Source organism: Arachis duranensis, chromosome 1, assembly GCF_000817695.3.
Source record: "Arachis duranensis cultivar V14167 chromosome 1, aradu.V14167.gnm2.J7QH, whole genome shotgun sequence".
Classification (NCBI taxonomy): Eukaryota; Viridiplantae; Streptophyta; class Magnoliopsida; order Fabales; family Fabaceae; genus Arachis; species Arachis duranensis.
The window spans coordinates 29,709,784-29,726,725 of NC_029772.3; the positions used below are offsets into that span (position 1 = coordinate 29,709,784).

Genomic DNA, 16,942 nt, shown 5'->3' on the forward strand with positions numbered 1-16,942 from the left:
TTCTTCTTTAATTCCTTGTTTGTTTATGATCATGATACTTTACTGCTTTGAACTTTACAAAATTCAAGTTGGTAGTCATAATGTCACAGCAGCATGTTGCAAATCAAAAATTCAGGCTATGCTTATTCATACCACACATGCATATAGAGGAGATAAAGATAATCATGCAATTTAAAGTGCTGGAAATAAATGAGAGGAAAAGGAACTTTACAACCTTGTAATTCATCTTCTCTATTGTTGTCATTTTTCTCCCATTCTTCTCTTTTCCATACCAACTTCAGAATGATTGCTCATCCTCAAGCAGCAGTTTAGAGCAGTGGTGATGGGGCTAAGATGGATCATGAGTGTCTTACACAATGAAATGTTAGTAGTACATGTGTTTTAAGCAAGCAAAATCAAAGATAACCATGAAGGCACAGAAAAACGGAGACATTGTGATTGCAAACATAAGAGAGTGTGCATGATACATGGCATAAACGATAAGTGGCACACCAAACTTAGTGTGATACTTTCACTTGGAATTGATGCAAGTATCTAGTAAGGATTGGAACCAAATTTTTTTTGCATAGCAACACCAAACTTAGAATGCAACCATATGTCAATTTATTTGAACTAAAACTAAACACAAAGAACTGTTATATGGTAAATACAATCACCAAGCCAATAATCTGTCATGAGTAAACATTTCTTGGTGAGGTATTTAACAAAAACAGTCAAGAAGCAAAATAAATGAAAGCATTAAAAACAAAGAAATAACTAAATTGAACAAAATAACAAAACGTCAAACCAAAAGAAAAGGTAAAACTGCAAAGGCATTATGATTATGCAAACAAGTGGTGTTGTTGAATAAATTACATAGAAAATAAGTGGCACACCAAACTTAGAATCTTAGTGTAACACTTTCATTTTTGATTTGATGCAATTATTCAAAAGGATTGAAAACAAATTGTTGCAAGGCAACACCAAACTTAGAATGTAATCATATGCCAATTTATTGAAATTTAAACAAAGCAAAGAAAGAAAATAAACCAAGCAAAAAAATGAAATATTACCTAAGGTTGGGTTGCCTCCCAACAAACGCTCTTTTAATGTCATTAGCTTGACATGTTGTTCTTCACTTTCTTCCTCTTCTTCCAGTTTGTTAAGAGGAATGACTTCAAAGGGGGAAAGGATTCAGCTATTTCCCCCTATCTTGGTCTCCTATCATCAAGCTTCTTCCTGTAAATTGCCTGGTTGAGCTTGCTTGCTGATGGTTCAGGGATAGGATTGGTTGTTTTGTTAGTTGCCTTCACTTCTTGGATATCAAGACTTGGTGGTTGTGTGATTGTTGGAGTGATTTCTTCATCAAGAGCATCTTGAATTGGTGGTTCAATGAGCCCTTCCTCTATGCACTTTTCTGCTTCAATTGAGTGTGATTTCTCTTGAGTGTCTTCCTCACTCTCTTGCTCTTCCACTTTTTCCCTTGCACTCAATATTTGACTTAATAACTCTTTCATGGAGGAGGTTTGTTGATCTTCCCAACATTTCTTCATCTCTTCTTCATATCTTTTAATCACATATTCAATTGTTGAGACTTTTTTGTCCAAGGGAGTTTGAGGAGGTTGTGAGTTTTCATGTTCTCTTGTCATCTCAAGTGTAGTTTCAGATTCAAATATTTTCACCACCTCTTCCTTCTTTGCAATTTCACTTGACACAGGGACCTTGTGTTCTTGTTTTTTTATTTCCTCCTTCCTTGCATTCAACAATTGGTCTACCAGCACTTCCATGTTTTTGAGGGAGTTCTCTTTTTCATTCCAGAATCTATGTACCTCCTCCTGATGTTTTTCAAACATGGTCTCAAGCTTTAAGAGCCTTTGGTTCATGGAAGTTTGTGTGGGTAGTGAGTTTTGAACGGGGCTTTCTGTTGAAGCATGGTCAAGTGATGATATCTTTGCATGAATATCATATGGAGGATTAGAATTCCCTTCCCAGCCACTATTAGAATAATGAATTGCATCATTTTGTGGTGGAGGAAAATACCCCATATGATTCTCTTGCTCATATTGTGTCTCTGAAGCAAATCTCCACGGATTGGAGTGTTCAGAATTTGTATTTTCTTGGTGATATTTCCAGCCACCATTAGAGATTGGTGATGGTGGGTAATATCCCATAAAATTTGTTTGATCATAAGATGAGTTGAACTCCATTTGAATTTTGTAAACCACAACACCAATGAAAATTTAAATTACTCATATCGGAGATGAGAATTTTTTAGTGAGGCAAAAACACAAACACCTTGGATTCAATTTAAAATAGAGAAAAATGCTTGATCTAGACTTCTCACCCACTTAATCATTGTTGATCCAATCAATCCCTGGCAATGGCGCCAAAAACTTGATGTGTGGAAAACGATCCAACATAAAACTCACCGACAAGTGTATCGGGTCGCATCAAGTAGTAATTACTCACATGAGTGAGGTCGATCCTACATGGATTGAAGGATTGAGAAATTTTAGTTAGGTGGTTGATTTAGTTAAGCAAAATTTGAGGATTTAAGTGGATTGTAATTAACAGAAGCTAAATTGCATAAAAGTAAAAGGGAGAGGGAGAATCGACAGTAAATTAAAGAGCAAAAGAAGTAAAAGAGCTGAATCTTAAAGAACAAGTAATGTAAATGACTGAAACTTAGATTGTAAGGAATGTAAATGGCTGAAGCTTAAAGTGTAAGAAATGTAAATTGCTTGAAGAGTAAAGGGAATTCGGGAGCTGGGATGCAAAATTAAACAAGAGAACTCAAAGTGCAATCAAACAGAGAAAATAAAATGGAGTAAGTTACAGCAGATCTCAAATAGAAAAGTAAAATTGCTTGAAGAAGCAAAACAGAAATGAAACTCAGCTTGATTGCAAAATGAAGTTGAAGATCTCAGGGGATCAAAGAGACTAGAAAACAAGTCTAGATCTCAATTCCTTCCTTGATCCAATAGAGAACAATTTGCAAATGACAAGAAAGATGAATGCAGCATATGAACTTCAGATCCAAATCTCAATTCACTGAATTATGCAGAAAATAAACAAAGAGAAATCTCAAATCAAGAATGAAATAGAATTCCTTCAATCTCAATTCAAGATTCAAAACAAAGAGAAAGAGCGCAGAAGTAAGAACAAAGAGGAAGAGAACTTAATTCTCTATCCCAATTCTCAAAACTCCAAAAATGTAAAAGTGAGCAAAAAGAAACAAAACTAAGAAAAATCTAGAAAAGTCCTCTACAAATCAAACTAGCTCCTATTTATACATTTTCTATTTTTCATCTTTTGAATTTGGAGTGAGCTTTTCAAATTGGTGAAGAATTGAATTTAATTGGTTTTTGGGCCAAGGACACTTCCCAGGGGAGCGCTTGGTGAAAAGAGGAATAGCGCAACGCCCTTTTGCCTTCAGTGGAAGGTTCCCTATTCGAACCTTGTTGTTTGCACTCTTGCCCAATTTCCTTGCAAGTAAAGTAGTAGCGCTTCCTTCATGCCTCCATGTGCTTGGTTCGAATCTTGGCTGTCCCCTTTTGGTGTAGCGTGCCTTTAGCGTAGCGCTCTCTTCATTTGAGCGTTGGGCTTGTTTTGCTGCTTCCTTGTAGCTAGGGGTAGAAACAGGCCAGGCCAGGCCAGGCTTTACTCTTAACAGGCCAGGCCTGTAATAGAGTATATTGGCCTTAGCCTGACCTGTAGCCTGGTATAGACTTTTTAGTGAGTACTGAGTCTGGCCTGTTGTTAAATCTGGCCTGGCCTGAAGCCTGTCAATAGGCCTATTTTTTTTGTAATAATAATTAAATTTAAGATATAATTTAATTTTTAAAATTATAAAATATAAAATAATAAATTTATGAATAATATTGATACAAAATAAAGACAAAATATCAATAAATAACTACTAGTAATTAAAAAAAAGATAATATATATAAATATATTCTCACTTGACTACTTCCAAAATATGTAACATATCAAAATAAAAAAGTTCATCAATATCAAGAGTTGTAACAAACCAACTAAACATAACATCAAATAAAAGCTAATAACTACTTAAATCAAAATCCAGTAAAAGAAATGTTGGACAATTAATCGATTAACCGTCCAAGCTTGCAAGTGATTTAATCTTTCTGTTCCAACACCTTGAAAAAAAAAAGCAAACATACACATATCATTAGATTTTTAAATAATATAAATGCAACAAATATTTTTTTTATTAGTACAAAAGAGAATGTTCAAAATAAAATTGTGGTCATAATCTTAGTATAAATTATATGATACCTCATTTATATATCATAAAAATTAAACTTTATTATTCTAACTACTCACATCATACCAATATCAATGTTCTCACATTTAAAAAGAGAAAATATTTTCTATAACATAGATACTTAGTTAAAAAGAGAAATATTAGAAAGTTGATTTTTACCTTTGGTTTTTTCTTCAAACCATACTTGTTTCGAAGCCAATCTCCTCCACAAATGAGAGCTTCAATGGACTCTTGATTTAGTCGAGAACGATATCCATCAATAACTCTTCCTCCAGCACTAAATGAAGACTCTGAAGCGACAGTTGAGACAGGAATTGCTAATATGTCCGCTGCCATTTTGGATAAAACCTTGAATTTCAAGCTATTGTTTAGGCTGGTCTAGGCTTTTTAGTGAGTATAGGCTGGTATAGGCTTTTTAGTGAGTACTGAGTCTGGCCTGTTGTTAAATCTGGCCTGGCCTGAAGCCTGTCAATAGGCCTATTTTTTTTGTAATAATAATTAAATTTAAGATATAATTTAATTTTTAAAATTATAAAATATAAAATAATAAATTTATGAATAATATTGATACAAAATAAAGACAAAATATCAATAAATAACTACTAGTAATTAAAAAAAAGATAATATATATAAATATATTCTCACTTGACTACTTCCAAAATATGTAACATATCAAAATAAAAAAGTTCATCAATATCAAGAGTTGTAACAAACCAACTAAACATAACATCAAATAAAAGCTAATAACTACTTAAATCAAAATCCAGTAAAAGAAATGTTGGACAATTAATCGATTAACCGTCCAAGCTTGCAAGTGATTTAATCTTTCTGTTCCAACACCTTGAAAAAAAAAAGCAAACATACACATATCATTAGATTTTTAAATAATATAAATGCAACAAATATTTTTTTTATTAGTACAAAAGAGAATGTTCAAAATAAAATTGTGGTCATAATCTTAGTATAAATTATATGATACCTCATTTATATATCATAAAAATTAAACTTTATTATTCTAACTACTCACATCATACCAATATCAATGTTCTCACATTTAAAAAGAGAAAATATTTTCTATAATATAGATACTTAGTTAAAAAGAGAAATATTAGAAAGTTGATTTTTACCTTTGGTTTTTTCTTCAAACCATACTTGTTTCGAAGCCAATCTCCTCCACAAATGAGAGCTTCAATGGACTCTTGATTTAGTCGAGAATGATATCCATCAATAACTCTTCCTCCAGCACTAAATGAAGACTCTGAAGCGACAGTTGAGACAGGAATTGCTAATATGTCCGCTACCATTTTGGATAAAACCTTGAATTTCAAGCTATTGTTTTTCCACCACTCCAAAGCACTAAAAGACTTAGAATTGCCTTCAGGAATGTAAGCACTCTCATCAAGATAAACTTCTAATTCTGATTTTGTTGGATGAATGGCTTCTTTTTCTCGAACCATATTCAACATTTCATGGATTCCACTAATTTCAGAACTAACCACATTAGAAGAAGCAACTAGACTATTAGTATTAACTCCACTTATTATTGTCTCACCATGACACTTTTCAGCATATTCATCATGCATTTCTTGCAATGTATTCTTCACTTTTTCAACATTTTCAGCAGCCACATGCTCAGGTTTGTAAATTAAAGGAAAACAGAATTTAATAACATGTAATTTGCACCTAGGATCCAAAACACAAGCAAGAGACATTACCATATTGCATTCTCCCCAATATTTGTCAAACTTTTCTTTCATTGAGGTTGCCATTTCTCTCATGAAGGAATCTCTATCTTCGATAGCATCATCACCAGAAATGACATGAGTAGCAAGATTAAAAACTTTTAAAAGTTTGCAAATCTTCTCAACTTTTCTCCAATCCTCTGATGATGGTTCGTGATTGTAGTGGGGTTCTCTTTCCTTATACACAGAAAACACAGATTTAAACTTCAAAGCCACAGATAACATGTTGTAAGTAGAATTTCATCTTGTGGGACAATCAATGATGAGTTTTTTCTCCTTCAAACGCTTGTTTTCAGCAATCTCAACAAACGTTTTCAATCGTGAATCATTAAAATTGACATACTTGACACTCTCACGAACTTTTTGAATAATACCTTTAATTTTACCTAGCCCATCTTGTACCAACATATTCAGAATGTGTGCACAGCATCTGACATGAAACAAACTACCACCAATAGGTAATGAGTTGTTATCTGAGATAGTATCCTTAAGAGCCCTTAGACATGAATCATTATAGGAAGCATTGTCAACAGATACTGAAAAGACTTTGTTTTCAATTCCCCAAGTCTTCAAACACTTGAAAATAGCATCCGCAACATCAATGCCACGTCTAGGAGCAGGTACCTGAACAAAACTCAAAATCCTTTTCTGAAGATTCCATCCTGCATCAATAAAGTGACCTGTGATAACCATATATTCAACAATTTGATGGCTTGATCTCCACATGTCTGTTGTCTAACTTATCTTCCTAACACCTTGTAACAAAGCCTTCAATTGTTTCTTTTCAGCCTCATATATTGCCAAGCAATCACCTCAGAATTGGCGTATTGAAAGCCCCACATCCAAACTTCATCCTCAACAATGCTGAAAGGGTGCTCATGAACCATAATTGCTGTAGCAATTATTTGTCTCATCTTATCTTGAGAATATCTTGCACCTGGAGTCACAAAGGGATTAACACTTGAATTGGAAGGTTGAAATGGAATCAATGATTGCTTCTTTTGTGCAGCAACATACAATCTCCTTTGTGAGCAACTACCAAAATGCCTCCATAAATGTGAAGTACTAGCTCCTTTTCCAGCGTAAGAAAACATTGATTTGCAATACTTGCAAATAGCTTTTGTACCTTCAGAACTTTCAACTTGATCAAAATCGTCCCAAATTGGTGAAGTCTTCTTCCTTTTTTTTGTAACAACAGTTTCATTACTACCATTTTCACCAGTGACTGTTTGATTTGTAATAGTTGTTGTCTGTGTTGGTACAATGTCAATATCTGTTGTTGGCATTGTTAGTACTGACCGATTAATTTCTTCTCCATTTAAAGAAATGGAATTGGCCAATGGATTACTTGGAGTTACAGATTCAGCCATTTCTAAAACCTCTTATAATGCCTAAACAAAAATTAACAGACAATATTATCTCATAATTTTTTTGCTTTCATCATATTAATTGCATAAAGTAAGAACCTTTTAATGAAGAAAAAAATTAATAAAATTTTATGTTCAAAAAAGTAGAAATAATATCACAACACAAACAAAAAAATCGAACTTAAAAAAAGATTTTTGACAGAATAAAACCCTAATTGATGAAAAATAATTAACATTATAACAACAAATATAAAAAATAATAAAATAATTAACATTATAACAACAAATATAAAAAATAATAAAATAAAAAATAATAACATGAAAAAGAAGAAGAAGTATGTACCTTCAAAGGAAGAGAAGATGAAGAGGTAGGAGTGTGTAACGTGGAGAAGAGAAAAGAAAATGACCGATTGACCGTGTATGTTTATTTCTTTATTAGTGTGGAGGAAAAGTTTTTAGAATTATTTTATTTGATTGGCTTTTGATATTCCAACATCAAAGATTAAAGATATTAAGAAAATAAAAATATACATATATAATTAAAGAGACGAATGACTGAGTGGATAAAAGTATCTTTATAAGATAGAAGACCCAAGTTCAAATCCTTCCAAAAGTATTTTTATTAGTATAGTATAATAAAACTCTATATATATTTGCAGGCTCAGGCCGGCCTGACAGGTAGGGCTGGCAATGGGTAGGGTAGGTACCCTACCCTAACAGAAATATCAAATTTTTTCAAAATAAATATAAAATTCAATTATTTCAAATTTTATACGTATTAATAACATAAAAAATAAAAAACTAATGCTCTAAATTATTAAATTAACTAACCCGTATCCTACCCTACCCGCAGGCATATCAGGACCGTACCCTACCCTACCCGAACGGGTTGGACCGAATTAGGTACCCGCGGGTAGGGTATGAATTGCCAGCCCTACTGACAAGCCCAACAGACTATTTCAAAAGCCTAGACCTGACCTTTTAAAGAATTTAGGCTTTTTTAATAGCCTGAGCCTAAGCCTATTTCCTATCAGGCCAGGCCAGACCAAATACATGCCAGACTACAAGCCACTGGCAGGCCGCCTGGCCTATTTCCACCTCTACTTGTAGCGCTCCGTGAAGTATTTTAACGTAGCGCTCCCTTGTGTCTTGGTCTTCAATTGCTAGGCGCTCCTTCCTCTAGCGCTAAAATAAAGAGTGCTGTGCTCTAATAGAAAGCGCTGGCCCATGCTTTAATGTTTCATTCTCCACTTGTCTTAATGGGTGAGCGCTCCGTTCTTCATTTCAACGTTACATGCATGCTTGCATTTACTTTAATTAATAAAGCTTAATGCATTAACATTAAAGCACTCATTTGCCAATTGCAATGCATGGCTTTAATGAATAATGCTTAGTGCATTAACGTTAATTGCATTAGAAATTAAAGTTTGCATGCTTTCATTGGCCATGGCATTCATGGGCTTAATTAATTAACGTTTCATGCATTTCATGCATGTTTTCATTATTGGTTCGGTCATTAAATGCATGCATGCATGATAATTCATGATGCTCATGTCAAGACTCCATGGTCATGGGCCACGCTTTTAAAAGCGTGGCCTAAGGTTCCAAAGCGTGCTCAACTTCAAAGTGTGTCCCAAAATTCTTTTTTTTCTCCTTTTTAGCTTATTTTGTGTTCTTTTGCTTCTTTTTCTTCTTATTTCCTACAAAGTTTATTAAATCAAAAGATCAAAGAAATATACCATTTAAGTACAAAAGAATGCAATATTTAAGCACTAATTATCAATTTCTTGTATGAAAAAGCATAGAAAAATATGACATGATGACATGTCATCAGCCATTAGAGGAAGTAGTGCAATAAGACTGTCCAAGCCATCCTTATTGTTATTGAGTCCATATTGCCAGATAGATTCTAATGATATTTAGACTGATTAATGTAACTATTAGGTAGTCTTGTAAATAGAACACATGCTGTAAAAATTTGCATCTATAAACAACTTCTATTCAATGAAATTATTTTCCATAGTTAAACTATCTGTGCTGTTAAACCGTTTGTACTGTATTCAAAAGCTCTGTATTACATGTGGTAAAGTATGAAGGAAAACATATAACGAGATATAAACCCAAAACATAAAATTTTACACCCAAAGAAAGTTGAATATACACCCAAGGGAGTTGAATATACACCCAAACTACTATACCCTGATGCTTTACCCTTAAAACCCTAAAACCCTAAACCGTAAACCGTAAACCCTAAACCCTAAATCCTAAACCCAAAACCAGCCAAACTACTATACACCCAAATCAGTGGTTTTTACACCCATAAGATTTCACTTTACACCCAAGGAAAGTTAAATATACACCAGACTTCTATCCACTAATGCTTTATCCCTAACCCCTAAACCATAAAACCTAAACCCTAAACCCTAAAACCCTAAACCCTAAAAACCTAACCCCTAAACCCTAAAACCTAACTCCTAAACCCTAAAACCCTAAATCCTAAAACCCTAAACCCTAAACCCTAAACCCTAAACCCTAAACCATAAAACCCTAAAACCCTAAACCCTAAAACCCTAAACCCTAAACCCTAAACTAACCAAACTACTATACACCCAAATCATTGATTTTTACACCCATAAGATCTCATTTTACACCTAAGGAAAGTTAAATATATACCAGACTTCTATCCACTAATGCTTTATCCTTAAACCCTAAACCCCAAAACCTAAATCCTAAACCCTAAACCCTAAACCCTAAAATCCTAAATCCTAAACCCTAAAAGCCTAACCCCTAAACCTTAAAACCCTTAAACCATAGTAAAAAAAACAAACAATATTTTATAACATAAACAGCAGATTGTGAAGTATATATATGTATATATATGTAAAATATGAAACACAAGAAAATTCAGAAATACACCCAAAAGAACAGTGCTTTTACACCCATGTTCTGTAACTATACACCCAAAGAGTTATCCGCTGCTGCTGGTACCCTAAACTGATAATTCATAACACGTCCTTGATATTGGCTAGAATTTGAATGCACCACTGATGCAGCATCAAAGAGGTTTAACTGAATATAACAAACTCACATATTAGCTAAACTATCAACGAAAAAATTAAACTCAATTACCACATATTTAAAAAACATCACTTTTACCTCGTTTAAAGCTTTCATTTTCTTCTTCTTTAAGGCATTTGCAATTTATTTGTCCAACTTTGAACCTAGCCTATTTTTTGGACGTCCTCTTGTTCGAATCCTTGGAGGGCTTTGAAGCTCGTTAATGGATTTCAAGTTGGTGTCTTCATGAGATAAAGAAGATGTACCCTTCCTTTTGGCTTTCAATGATTCCATCTCAACCATGACGGTAACGTACGCACGGTGTAGAATTGCAGTCAGCTCCTCCGATTCTAATGCAAATTCGCAAATATTTTGCGAACGAAAAACCAATTCATCAAACCTCTTGCTTTTTGGCTCCAAAAGTGGCTCGTCGTGGCTGCTCTTGATGTGTGTGTGTCACCTCTTTACCTTCTTACTCCATCGTTCCAGTATATATCTAGGTGACACTTGGCTTACTTGTTCAAAGCTTAACACACTTAGTGTGTGACGGCACAATATCCCTCTTGACTCGAATAATAAGCATTGACATTTTACTTCGGCTGCTACTGACTCGTAAGTAACCACAAACTTGTTGAATATTGAGCTGGAAACTTTTTCTCCAACTTCGTATACTGAATAGCTTAGAGCAGAATTCGTTAATCTAGTGATGTAATTCGCCTTTCCTCTGAATTGTGCTTGGACTTCCCTAAACTTTTGATGAGTGTACACATCTTGAAACTAAGCTTCAATGGAGGATTTGGTTGCACACGGTATCACCATATGAAAATCTACAGCATCTGATTCTCTCTCTGCTTGCTCCCTGCTTTCGAGGCAATTATCGTATTGTTTGACAAATTGAATAAGCGAGCTGTTTCGAGTAATAAACTTGTTAAAAAATGAATGCATGCTCTCGCTCCTTTGTGTGCTTCTCATCCCTGCCCAGAAGTGGTGATCCAGATAGATTGGAACCCATATATAACGGTCTTCATAGAGATATACAAAATACACCCAAAAATAGACTATAAATACACCCGAAAAAAATTTAATTTACACATATGCTGCACATTTTAAACAAACATTACCTGATAGCCACTTGTTGTCCACAAGACCAAAATTCAGCAGAAAATCATTCCAATTCCTATCAAATGAGTCTTTACTAAGAGAGTTCCAAATAACTTGGCTCATTTCTTGTTCAATTTCTGCATGTCCCTTGTACTCGTTTAATTTGCTTGGAATCTTATTCATTATATGCCAAATACACCAATGGTGAATTGTTGTTGGCATACAAGCCTCTAAAGCCCTTTTTATTGATGCGCATTGATCGGTGAGAAACCCTTTCGGAGCATTTCCTCCCATGCAACGAAGCCAACATTGAAATAACCATTTGAATGATTCAATTTCTTCGTTTTTCATCAAAGCACATCCAAGAAGTGTTGAGTGACCATGGTGATTCACCCCGACAAAAGAACCACAAACCAAATTATACCCGAAACAAATTACCATAGTGCAGAATGAAAAATCATTACGTACACCTAAAAAATGCTTTGTATACACCCAAAAACACCCAATATACACCTCTGCGGCAGGTTCATAAAATAACATTAATTTAGCATCATAAACATGGACAATTTATTACCTGTTTATATTGTAGGTGGTGCCAAATGAAATAACATCTCTGAAATACTCAAAGGCAGCTCTGCTTCTTACATCGGCCCAAAAAGCCAGCTTAATCGATTGATCATCCTCGAGTTTAAGGTCGAAAAAGAAATTCTGATTCTTCTCTTTCATTGTTAACAAATATTTCCCAAATTCTTTTGCATCTTCTTGTTCAGAAACATTCCGCACTTCTCTCGTAATGTAATTCCTAACATCCTTTTCAATAATATCCTCGTTATTTTCTATTGTACGACGAATGGACATGCTTAGTTCCCTATGTTGTTTGAGCATTTCTGCTTTACTTGGACAGCAAGGGTGTGAATGATGCAACACAACCTTTGAAATGATCCAAGCACCAACATCCTTAAATGTGTGTATATAAATTCTTGCTGGACAATTTAAACTAGCTGTGAGATTTGTCTTCTCGGTCGGAGATATTTTAGATTTCTATTTTCCCTCTCTGGTACATGTAATCAACTGATTCTTAATCTCGTTTCCCTTCCTATTTGTGCTCCGAACTCTTGTAGAAATACCTGCAGCCTTGGTGTAGTCCCTGTAAAATTTTTCAGCATCTTCAAGGGTGGTAAAGGTCATTCCAACCTTGGGAACAAACTGGTCATCAACAACACAGAGAGGCTGCAGAATACACCATGTCAAAAACTAAAAATACACCCAATAATTTCTGATCTAATACACCTGAACGACAACAACTCAACTAAAATAACAAAAAAAACCCATAAACTGTAAATACACCTACACTTCCCCTAAAATACACCCAAAAAATTCTGATCTACACCCGAGCGTCTGCTATAAATTGCAAATAATTAATCAAAACTACTACATTAGATTCAATCCACAGATTTATGTTCACGCATTAATTTCATAGTCAATGTTCACGAATTATTCAGGTAGACAATGATAGACGAATAACTGCATCAAAATTCAAAGTAATCGTAATTAGCTGGATGTAAATCAAACCTCAGGAACTTTGTTATATTCAAATACAAAATCCACTTCTCCCTGATTCAGCTGACAATCTAAGGTTGAATCATCCATTATCTTCAAAACGAGTTCAAACTTTAATTTCAGAAACCAAAAAATAAAAAAAAATAAAGCTAGAGTTACAGAGAGAGGAACTCACATCAATGACGAAGAACAAACCAGTGATAAAGGAGGGTAAAAGAATGATCGAAAAGGCAGGGAAAAACGCACGAGAAGGAGAACGAAGAAATTTGGCAAGAAAGAGAACGAAGAAGGAAACGAAATCTTTTAAAATTGGAAGTTATATATTCGCGCGATCTGTTATATAGCGCGTGAAAGCTACGTAACACTAGGAGCACGTTTTGGGGTTAGTCGTTAATTGGACTTGTAAGGCTTACAAGCCTTAATCGCTTGTATGCGAAGAATTTCTGAATATTTATATAGACAAAATAAAAAATATATAAATTCTTAATTACATAATACATCAATTTTTACTTAAAAAGAATACCAAAATTTTTTAAAAGAAAAAAGAAAATAAACCTAATATAGGTCCTATTTAAATTAAACACTAAATTATATATCAATAAACATAAAAGATTCAATTGTAGTAACTGGAAAAAGATGAAAAAGATCACATCAAAACCAGGTTCAAAAGGTTTCAAAGCTTTTGCACTTGGCAAACAAAACTGAAAAGGGCAATTAATGATATAAAATAATTAGAAAACTGACCCTCTTGCAACTTAGAATCGAAAAAGTCGAAAATGTATAGACTAACCTATTCATACCATGGCCTAAATAATTAAAGACATTGCTGAAAAAGAGTTAGTCCGTCCTCAATGGACCCCGTAAAAGCTATTTAGATCCAAGGAGATCAGTCCAAGAGTTACATGAGTTAACCTATCCGACCTACTCAGGGCACGAGTACTACAACCTGTGTCTGACCCAACTTAGGCGGCATGCAAGAGCTTATCACCCCACTACTTCTAATATTATCCACATATCAGTAGTCATCGCAACGTGTAATAACTTCCCATGATAAAAGGGAAGAAACCACCTGCTATCTACAAGTGAAGTGATGATCAAGTCATCACCTCTCTTATAAATACCCTATCAAATTCAGTTATTTCTCAACTTTATTCTACATAAAATTAGCTTAAATCCTTGCTAATTTAAGCATCGGAGTCCCTTTCAGGTACCACCAGCTGCCATTCTAGAGCTGACATGAAGCTATCTTGGACACCTTCACTATCATCGCAGACCTTATTACTCAAGATCCAATTGCTTACAGTCTTTTTCAGGTACACCTCAGAACATTGGTATCATTGTCAGGGACATAGAGCTCAATCTTTGATAGTGGTGGATGATCAACATCAAGATGGATGAAGTGCATCTAACTCTAGATAAAAAAAATTAGAGACTACTGCATTGACGATCAAGCACCATCTGTTCACCATAACACCTCCAAAGACAAAGGGGAACACGGTGGACATGCAGTGAGTTCATAGATTCACATCCTTGGAGGATCAGGAAATCAAAATGCTACAGAGATCATGGGACTCTTCTATGGTCATCAAGGTCGATTCGAACAACTGGAGATCGAGTTACAATAACAAAGAAAATCGGAGACACAACTCTAAAAAGAGTTGTGCAAAGGTCTAAAGAAATTTCAAATATCCCAACATGGATCTCTATGATGGATCTACTGATCCACCTAACTATCTCAACAACTTCAAAAATCACATGTACTTGATCGATGCATCTAACGCAATATGATACAAAGCTTTTCTAACAACTCTCACCAAAGTAGTGATGAAGTGGTTCGAAAATCATCCCCATGTCAATAACATGCTTTGATGATTTAGCTAAAAACTTTTTGACTCACTTTTTTTATCTAGAAAGACAAAATAAAGCATGCTCTAAGTTTGCTTGGAATTAAACAAGAAAAAGGAGAGTCCCTAAGGGCTTACATGGAAAGATTCAGTCTGCTTGGAGATACATAGTCTACAAACAGAAGCAATTATCATAGGATACATCAATGGTCATAGGGATAGTCCTTGCTCATAGTCCTTCTCGAAGAGACACCTGACTTCAATGTTTGAGGTACAAGAAAGGGCAGAAAAATACATCAACTTAGAACAAACCGCCGAGATCATGAAGCCTCAGCAAGATCGGCAAAATAACTACCAACTCTGGAAAAAAGAAAAAGACCACAAAAGAATATGTGAGTGTGGAAAAGAAAAAGATCGTCAAATCCCATAAGCACCCCGAATTGATATATCCATTTTATCACAAGAGAATTTGCTGAAGGCATAAAAACTAACTCATCTCGGAAAAAACATCTCAAAGACGTCTACCAAGTTAGGAAAGGCTATATATATAGACCTGAACTCTCTACTATTATTTTTGCACCAGAAGATATTAGAGGTATGGCCCCTGGCCATGATAATCCCTTGGTGATAACAATAGTTGTGCCCAATGCCAACCTCCACTAACTCAGAATGCACTTAAAGGCGTACCCAGACACTATATTCGGATTAAGAGAAATCTCCATCCAAACTCTTGGGTACATAAGCCTTTATACCACATTTGATAAAAGTCCTAGAGTCTATACCATCAATGCTTACTACATCGTGGTAGACACCTTGTTTACCTATCATACATTAATAGGTCAGAAAATATTAAACTGACTAGCTGTAGTAGTATCCACTCTTCATCTATGCATGAAGTTTCCAATAAAAGAGGGGATAACCACCATTTATGGATATCAATAGTTGGGACATAAATGCTACAATAAAAGTTTTAACTTTAGAAGTAACCCCACAAATAAAGAACTCAACACATTAGAGCTCGAATAGAGGCCATAGGCACATCGAATAAGTCTCCAGCCCACAAATGGAAAGATATAGGATAAAGTATGTTTTTTGTCCCTGACGTTTATGATTTTCTTCAAAAATACTGCTAACATTTAGTTACATTCATTTTTGTCTCTAACATTTTCAATTTGAGTCAAAATTATCCCTGCACATTAATTTCATGTAAAACATTCGGAATAAAATTGAATTAATCGAAAATGTTAGGGACAAAATTGAATGAAATTAAACGTTAGGGGTATTTTTGAAAAAAAAATCACAAACATTAGGGACAAAAAGTATACTTTACCCGAAGATATATTACCTACTTGACTACGACATCAAAGCAATAGTCCCAACAGAGGCAACTAAAGAAAGCCCAAAAATTAGACTCTACAATGAGATTAAAAAGCTCTAAGCTTACTGAGAAGAATTTGACCTCTTTCCTGAGGTACAACTTCAAGAGGAAGTTTTCAAGCAAAAAATGGCCATAAAATACAATAAGAAGGTTATACGAAGAATCTTTTCAACTAGCAACCTTGTCTTGCCCTGAAATAACATTGGGACAAAATTGGGGGAAGAAAAGTTGACAACCAAATGGAAGTATCCTTACAAAGTCACCCAAGATATGGGAAAAAGCTACTACAAAATATCCAACTTGTTCAAAAATGATCTACCTAGATCTTATCTACAATTGTAGAAATACTATAGCTAGAAAGAGAACCTTACTCGCTAATGTACTCTTTTCCAACTTCAAGATTTTAATAAAGGAGTTTTTAACGAGGAATTAAAGTAAGGGCTATGAGTTTCACTTGTAAAAAACTCTTAGTAGCAATTGGCTATCCATTGTAATTGCTTTCAAAATATTAATAAATCAAGTTACCTACATTTCTACAATTCTTCATTTAATCTGATCATCACGACTTGAACTTATACTCGAAAAAGCACAAAAATAGTTGCATCGATTAGATGGTCAGGGCTAAGAAA

General features: G+C 34.5%; 1 protein-coding gene across 1 annotated transcript; it reads right to left on the reverse strand.

Annotated features, from left to right (window-relative positions):
- Positions 1-5,083: 5,083 nt before the first annotated feature.
- Positions 5,084-6,231, reverse strand: LOC107484214 (zinc finger BED domain-containing protein RICESLEEPER 2-like). The gene is made up of 2 exons (XM_016104837.3): positions 5,392-6,231; positions 5,084-5,104 (listed from the first exon to the last, which is right to left on the reverse strand). The coding sequence occupies exons 1-2, from the start codon at positions 6,229-6,231 to the stop codon at positions 5,084-5,086; spliced, it is 861 nt and encodes a 286-aa protein (XP_015960323.1).
- Between the last annotated feature and the right edge of the window lie 10,711 nt (positions 6,232-16,942).

Coding starts and splice junctions, on each gene's coding strand:
- LOC107484214 (XM_016104837.3), bottom strand. CDS start 6,231: ATGTTATCTGTGGCTTTGAAGTTTAAATCTGTGTTTTCTGTGTATAAG. Junction 5,105..5,391: donor GTTTGAAGAAAAAACCAAAG/GTAAAAATCAAC, acceptor TTTTTTTTCAAG/GTGTTGGAACAGAAAGATTA.